This window comes from Xenia sp. Carnegie-2017, unplaced genomic scaffold (genome assembly GCF_021976095.1).
Source record: "Xenia sp. Carnegie-2017 unplaced genomic scaffold, XeniaSp_v1 HiC_scaffold_21, whole genome shotgun sequence".
NCBI classification, from domain to species: domain Eukaryota; kingdom Metazoa; phylum Cnidaria; class Anthozoa; order Malacalcyonacea; family Xeniidae; genus Xenia; species Xenia sp. Carnegie-2017.
Genome location: NW_025813484.1, coordinates 8,334,024 through 8,342,122, shown reverse-complemented (window position 1 = coordinate 8,342,122; position 8,099 = coordinate 8,334,024). Strand labels below are relative to the sequence as shown.

Sequence of the window (8,099 nt, the reverse complement as noted above, 5' to 3'; positions counted from 1 at the left end):
TGCATTATTCATATTCAATTCGATCAGCTTGGGCATATAGTAAGCTTTCTCGTTTCCCACATGCACTTAATATTTAACTAGTAATTTCACAGTTACCTCAATCGCTTCAAACTCCACTTTCTTACTTCTTGACTTAAATGAACGCCTACGCCATGTCGTGTGAACTACGCTCTGAATAATTAAATTTTGTCCGTTGACTCGACGTGTTTTAAAAAGCCACTCACATCGTAATGTACAAAATCATTATTAAATTATGAACAAAGCTTTCTTACTTGACCTTATCAACGTTATAAATGTAAACACTATATGTTTTTTTCTCTTCATTATAGGATGAGAGAAAACAGCTGGCTTTAAGTTTCGTTTTTGTAAACCTTCCCGGTGAAGATTCTCGAAAGAAATTGGCCGGTATGAATGACGAGTTCGTTGGGTTTTTTGTTTCAGTTTTCGCCTATTAATAACATCGTGTGTTGTGGGTTTTGTAAGTTTTTTTTTATGATATGAATTACTGAACATGCGTACAAAACTCTTCGTGCTTTTTGTCAGCAAGCTGCATCTTATATTTTCGTTCAATGTTATAGCAACGCGAGATTTGTACTGAACCCCCAATGACTGGCTCGCGATACTAGCTAAGGGAAAACGTGTTACAAGATCTTTTAATATTTATATAAGTTAATGTAGCTTAACAGACATGCGAATTGCTCGATGGACAAGACAAGTTTTCAACGATTTCATTTATTGAACTATATTGAACGGGCGTTAGTTCGTTTTATAAAGTTTTTTTCGCAATTTTTTGCTACACAAATACTTGGCCGTTTATAGTGCATGTATTTGTCAATGATTCTATTGTAAGATGTTGCAATTTGTCCTCATGCATTTTGCTACAGGTTTTGAGGATTTTAATTTAGATCTAGATTGTTATGGAGTCCATTAATTACGTTTTTTTAAACCATTTTGCGGAATACTTCTGTCGCATACGTAATTGTTTTAGTGTGTTATTTTTGTGTCATTACTAACTTATGACAATTTATCTCAGGTTGTCGTACATTAGAACAAACATCAAAGGAGGCGACAGTTACCGAGATAAGATATAGTTAAAGGATTTAAACGTTTATCTATAGATAACTAACATGGATAGCAGCGAAAACCAGGTTTGTAAACTCAGAAATTTTCTTAGCTCTTCGTTGACGTGAAGAATGATGTCAGTTGTAATTTTTATCACACACGACAAGATCTTGAAAAATGGCATCCCCCCCGAAAACGACCTCCCCCTGGACAATGCTGTTAAAGTGTTGACTAACGATGAAAATGATGCTCTCTCTAAAAATGACGTTATGAAAATGGTCGTGTCAAATTGGTCGAAGTCTTATACACCAAGACGACACATGCGCAAAACACTAAAGCCCTACCAGGAGCAACAGCTGGAAGAGATTCCGGGCGCCTCGAAGAAGACTGGTACCGTCATGCACGCGGCGTTGACCAGCGAGATTGACAGTGATGATCACGTGGTGGATGGCAACAAAGACATGAGAATGCGCGTACGCAATCACGCACTGATTCATTACATAGCAAAGCTCGCAGGCTCAAACCACGATAATGACACATTTGATTTTGCATTCGTGCAGAGTTTGCTGAAGAACGGTGCGGACATTAATGCCGCTGACAAGTACGGTCAAACTGTCTTTCATGAAGTAGCGCGGTCATGGCATTTGGATGTTGCTGAATTTCTTCTAACTAACGGTAGGCTCAATGTGTCATCATTTCCTTAATGAAAAAGAGGAGTAGAATAGGGACTTGCATGTATTTATGCTACTGAAGAGTTTAGGAAGCTCGACCTTTTATTTGTTCGGACATTCCTTATTATAAAGATGGCAAGTCTTATCTAAGTGTTGTTTTTTGTGGTTTGTCTTTTCTCGGAGGTGCCAACATCAACCAACAAGACAAATATGGTCGTTCACCTCTTCATGTATCTGCTGCTGTTGATTATGTGGAAATGGTCGACTTCCTCATCTCTAAAGGTGCTGAAATAAACATAAGAACATTCGGTGAGGAACAGGCACCTATACATTTCGCTGCTAAAAATGATGCATGTAAAAGCTTGAAGGCGCTCATCGCTTTTGGTGTGGATGTGAACTGTCGTGATTATCAAGACAGAACTCCTCTGCAGGTTTGTCAGAAACTAATCTTTTAAATTTATCGACTTGTTGATTTTATTTGTTTCAAAACGATGATTTTCTTGAAAAGCATATTTTCCACGAGGAATAACAACTATAGCCTTTGTCATTGTGAAAAGAACCTCGTATTTTACTTTTTAATTCAAGGACTTTGATGTGGTTTCAAACTTATAAATATTGCTCTGAACAGCGTATTTGTCACGATAAATGAAAATTGAATAGTTCTTAAAAGCAACTGTTGAAAACCAAAATGAAGATAGCTATGAAAATAAATGACACGATACATCTCCGCAGACTTTTCTTCAGGTGACACGTCTGCTTTTATAAAAACCAAAATTGACTTCTGCATATAATGAAGACAATGAAGAATGACGTCACCTCAAACGGGGAGGTGACGTTTAACGCAGAAACAAGTTAAAGGCACAATGCTTTTGACAGCAGAGCAAGAGATTTGTAAACTTAATTATATTTGTGTTTTCACAATTCTTTGCAGAACTACCTTGGCAAAAATAATTATTCACGAGATGTTTGCAGATGTAGATCGTCCAGGTTAGTATAGTCTCGAAAAGAACTGTTGGTGTTGATGTTGACTGACGTCTCGACAATCTTAGCGAAACAACCTTGTCAAAACGTCAGTCAACAGCAGCAGAAACAGTCCTTCTCAGGACTATACTACATTTACAGATATTCAACGATAACTCCCTGGTTCAAACCATTCACTTTAGTTGCTATTCACCCCAGGGAAATCTCCTATTTGAGGCAATATGTTTATATATTGCAATATATATAAGGCAATATATATTGCCTTAGTTTTCCATAATGTATTCACTCTTTTGTAGCTTGCAGCAGCAATGAGTCGATCAAAAGCTGCACGTATGTTAATCGAAATGGGTATACCTGCTGGTGTCTATGACAAAGATGGCGAAATGGCCTTATCATTGCTTGTCATCAAGATGCCAGATGTGGCGAACCTCGCATTGAATCAATTTTTCTCTGAAGATAATATCAATCACAAGCGTTATTTCTTCCTCAATTACCTCGAAGGAACGAGGGTGATAGATGGTCGATCTTCGGCTCGTACGCCATTGGAGGCAGCGGTCGCTAGTTGCAGTGTCGACATCATTATGCATCCTGTTATACAATACCTCATCTCCACTAAATGGGAAAGGTTTGGTCGTCGTTGGGCATGGTTTGACTTTGCTATCAACCTTTTATCATCTGTGATCTGGACCATTATGGCTGTGACCTTACCCAATAGTAACACCACGCTCTATAATCCACCTCATGAAAAATGGTGGCGCATGGTACTTGCATGCTTCGCCTTGTTAATAACCTTTTACGAGCTGTTAAAACAAGTCACAATAACCGTGCGGACAAAGCGTACGCTCACTCAATGGAAGACCTACAGGGAATTGTCCTTATCGCGAGATAAACCTTATTGTCACCCACAATGGCCCGACGAAGCAAGGTAACAATTTCATATTTGTTTTCAATTTACTTAACAGCCTTTTTTGTATGAAAGTAACAATTTTCACTTTATTTTCAATTTCTACGAGAATAATTCAATGCTTTGAAGCTTGATTTAAGGCGTTATTTCCATAACAATGGTCTCTTTATTGCGTTAAATTAAAAGTTGAAAATCCTCGTTTTATATCTGCGACACGTTAGCTCGAGGAGCATTTTTCGTACGCATTAAACTTGGTGCTGCAGGATGTTCTTAGCTTTCATCCATTCTCAGTGTGACCATACGTACAAATTTTTTTAACAGATTCGGTCGGATGAGCCCAAACACCCCCCCTGTTCTAAAGTATGCAATTGTATAAAGCAGGTGGGGTAGTCTGCGCGCATAAAAACCAAATCTAGTGAAAAACAGTCCATTCATCTTCTTATGCTTTCATTCTTTCAAATTTTAGAGGACAAAATGGAGTTTTTACTGCGTAAATATTTTTCATTATATATCTGCCTGAAGATGAACCTTGTGATCAAATTGTGACCATTTAGTTTAAGTCATATCGAGCAAATCAATTGTAGAAAACAACTAAAAGAATTTTCAAAGGAATTTAGGGATTTTCAAATCACAAGTTTACTAGTTGTTTGTCATTTGGTCCGAATCTCGAACAAGCTTTGAAACATTTTATTATGTAATTTACAGGTATGTGGACGGTGAAATAAAGAACATCCAAGAACATCGATGGCTTGCTGCGCATGACGTTTGGGTCTACGTTGATTGGCTAGTTTTATTTTTCATCGTGGCCTCTGCGATCTCACACGCTATCTTCTTTTCTGAAGGCACGGATGCCGCCTATTTTGTTCATGTGCGCATCATGTGCGTTCTCCTAATAGTCACGTGGGTCCGACTTATGAAATACGTGCGACCTTTCCACGGACTTGGTGCCTTTGTTGCATCATTCTCGAAGATGCTGGGAGACATATCTCTCACTTTCTTTGTGATTGCCATTGTATTTCTACCGTATGCATCTTGCTTTTGGATCATGTATGGTGGGTACAGTCCAAGACCTGCGAAAGGTTATGAATCAATGTCTGCTATCTTATACCAGGTGGGCTTCTTGTTTTTAACGCAAAGGAGTTGTGCATATAGGGCGAGCATCGTGATTTAATTGGGAAGGATATGGTTAAGATCAGAAAGGATCCGGAAGGATATGGTTAGGATCAGGAAGGATCCGGTATTTTGGTTAAATTTGTGAATCGAAAGCTCTGTATGACGTTTTAGTTAAAGTTTGAATTTGCGTTAAAGTAAAATTCAGTTCGATTTTCAGTTTGATTTTCAGTTTAGCCACTTCCTCTATTGTTATGTTGGAAATGATTGAAAACTGCACCTATGATACCCGACGTCAAGGCCGATTTCCATTCAGTGCAAATTGTCGCGCGATTGACTTTTTCCAATCACTTTCTTTTCAATTGTAAGCTCTCGACTGGAACAGTTTCACACTGCTGCACACAATTCAAAAGAAAGTGATCGCAAAAAGTCGATCGTGCGATAATTTGCACTGAATGAAAATCGGCCTTTAGTCACACTTTCACTATCACAAGCGATCATCAGTGAACTAATGGCTACTTTGTGGTATTTATTTAGGTGTTTCAGATGACCGTGCTTGATACGAATCATGATACAGAACCATTTTTCGATGTCGATCCTTCCATGGCGCGTCTTCTATCATGCAGCTACATATTTTTATCCTTCGTGATCCTCCTCAATCTCGTTATTGCCACGATCACGCATACGTTCAAACGCGTGTACAGCTATGCGCAGGAGCATGCTGCGATGGAGCGTGCAAAGACAATCTTAAACATCGAGGATTCACTACGAGTAAAGTCACGAAAGCTTTATTGGGAATACATCAGTAATCAATGCAGTCCAATGATATTACATTCTAATAATCGCGAAGATCATACAGTACTTTCAGAAATGGTACTCTGCATGTTTATACGTATATGTCCAATGATGTTACATTCCAATAATCGCGATGATCATACAGTACTTTCAGAAATGGTACTCTGCATGTTTATACGTATAATGTGAATAGAACTTCTTGTCCGTTTACAGATCTCTGCCCCTTTTTTGTGATGTTTTTCCCAGTGAGATAGAAACTGAATAGATTGTAGCGTATGCTGTTTTACCAGTTTGTTTGTAAATCCATTTTCAGTTTGTCAGTACACTCCTCTTAGATAAATGTATGAGGTATAGATGCACCTTACTAAGTCATCTTTTTTCAAGGTTGATATTAACGATCGTATTCAGGAAACCCATCAACTGGTGGAATCACGTTTTGGTAAACAGTTTGGGGAAGGCAGTAGTTCGACAATGGAAGACATGTTGAAATTTGCAAACGAAATCGTTTGTAATTATAACGAATCAAAGGAAATGCTTGTCAAGGTTTTTGCGGAGTTGAGAATTTTGGAAAATATCGTCACGCCGATGATTGCAGAGAAAGCCGCTGCCCATAAAGCATTGCAGGAATATGAAGGGATTAATTCGCTGATAAATATCACCAAAGATGATGAAAGTGAATTTGCAAGCCATGCAGGTTTTGATTCAACTCTAACCAGGAACACGTCGCATAGATCGAGTTTCTCCGTCCAAAGTGAACCTGGAGATTTGAAAGAAAAGCGAAATTGGAAATCAGTCAGCAAATCCTTATCACGCATCGCCCGTGAGAATTCGAGAAAAAGTCGCTCGAAGAAAACGTCAAACGGTGAGACAACTATATGAGTTTTGCTTGTAGCAGAGGAAACTGGAAGTTTTCATATTTTATCAGTGAGTGACGTCATCCTTGAAAAATAAAACAGTCTGACACTATACGGTTTAATAGTTGACAAATGAGCAACGATAGACCTTTATACCTCCACCCCCCCATTTTTATTTACCCTTTGTTCTGTTCTCAACTTTCCAAAAAACGTAAGTCTGTTTTTCTTTTTAATAATATCCACAAAGGTCTACAAGAGGAAGAAATTTACTCAGACAGAAGTGAAATAAGGTACGACTCGGAGGTAGATCACGTGAAAAAGTTGAGAAAACCACGAAGCAGGTCTGCCGTAAACATGTCCAAGTCTGATTCAAGGGAACGTCAACATAGTAGGTCTTCGTCATCTAAAGACCTCACACGCAGGAAAAATAGAACTCGAGATGCATATAAATAATGGCAGGAAATGGTTTCTAGATAAGGATTTCAGAAAGTTGTAAGGTAAAAACCGTTTTGCATTTAAGAACATTTATACGAGCAATATGCATTTTCAAACTGAGGAAATCAGTTGGGAACAATTGCATGACTATTTCTCACGTGATCATAATTTGTGACGTCATAAAAACGCTGCTGTCTCCACAGACATTGTTTAAAGCATTAAGCTTTTTTCTATCGTTTAATCATTTTCGTAGTTTTACTGAAAGCAGTAAGACATGTCAGATAAACGACAATATTTTAAACTGTAGACATTTTTCGGCATATCTGTAGCATCCTTAGTGCAATGTTTAATGCGTCAATTGTCTATGAATGGAAACATGTGTATAACGGAGACGGAGTTTAAATTAAAATTATAGACATTTAGAAAATATTTACTTACTAAAAATGATGTTAAAGTTAGCAAATCTTATTTAAATTCCGGTTTTGGTTTTTAACGGAAAGTGCCTTTTGAGTTTTAATTTCTATACCACGGAATAAGGGATACAAACAGAAAGGTCATTCTCTTCAAGTGTTGAAGTGAATTAACCTTTGATGTTTTTGTCGCGCGCATATCGACCTGCATATTTAACCACCCTTATTCCAACGAGATGATTAGGGTTGTCAGTTGTTACCAACCATGAAAGGTATTTCTTTTTTTTCACAGGGGGTGGTGCAAAAAATTTAAGGGGGGCGAACTGATAAGGAAATGACGTTAGACAAAGTAATGGTTTGGATTTTACGAGGTGGTCCTGTAGTATAGCCACCACTAAAGATAGTGTGAAGTTGAAACATTGCCCAATAAAACTCAGCTCAATTTTACTATTGATTTGTTTTCCTAAAAGTATCAAAGGGGTGTAGGATTTTATTAAGAAGTTGAAATATGATATTTTGGGTGTGACACACTCCTGCACCCCCAGAAAATCCGTCCGTGTTCCCAACCACTAAATTGACCTGAAGTCATTTCTTTAAGGGCTGGAATAATGACAAACGTGAAGACACGTTGCACAACCGAGTGACTCTTCTGTATATTATCTGTTATGTGATCTATAATTAATTCTATTATCGGTGATTTGAAATGAATTGCATCATTTTGTATATGAAAATTTGAGGGTTACAAAAATAGCTTATCTGTTTGATCTACTCCTGCGCATACTGGGATTTTAGCTTTCGGATAAACAACATATGTTTATTTCCATAGCTATTCTATTATTTCAATAAAGAAGCAACCGTATTTTTTAAACAGCTAAAT

The 8,099-nt window shown here is 37.8% G+C and overlaps 1 protein-coding gene across 2 annotated transcripts; it reads left to right on the top strand.

Moving 5' to 3' along the window:
* The first annotated feature begins 340 nt into the window (after positions 1-340).
* Positions 341-7,305, top strand: LOC124443653. 2 transcript variants are annotated; one of them, XM_046994135.1, is made up of 9 exons: positions 341-405; positions 1,034-1,148; positions 1,230-1,737; positions 1,917-2,164; positions 3,011-3,639; positions 4,324-4,729; positions 5,266-5,601; positions 5,908-6,385; positions 6,625-7,305. In XM_046994135.1, the coding sequence occupies exons 2-9, from the start codon at positions 1,128-1,130 to the stop codon at positions 6,828-6,830; spliced, it is 2,832 nt and encodes a 943-aa protein (XP_046850091.1). In that variant the 5' UTR covers positions 341-405; positions 1,034-1,127; the 3' UTR covers positions 6,831-7,305. The 2 variants fall into 2 exon arrangements, with proteins under 2 accessions (XP_046850091.1, XP_046850092.1); XM_046994136.1 differs by having other exon boundaries at positions 341-478.
* Positions 7,306-8,099: the final 794 nt, after the last annotated feature.

What these genes read in the sequence shown, in the direction of transcription:
- LOC124443653 (XM_046994135.1), top strand. Translation starts at nt 1,128, where the DNA reads ATGGATAGCAGCGAAAACCAG. An exon ending in CAATGGCCCGACGAAGCAAG is followed by an intron (nt 3,640 to 4,323) that starts GTAACAATTTCA and finishes TGTAATTTACAG; the next exon opens with GTATGTGGACGGTGAAATAA. An exon ending in CTCGAAGAAAACGTCAAACG is followed by an intron (nt 6,386 to 6,624) that starts GTGAGACAACTA and finishes ATATCCACAAAG; the next exon opens with GTCTACAAGAGGAAGAAATT.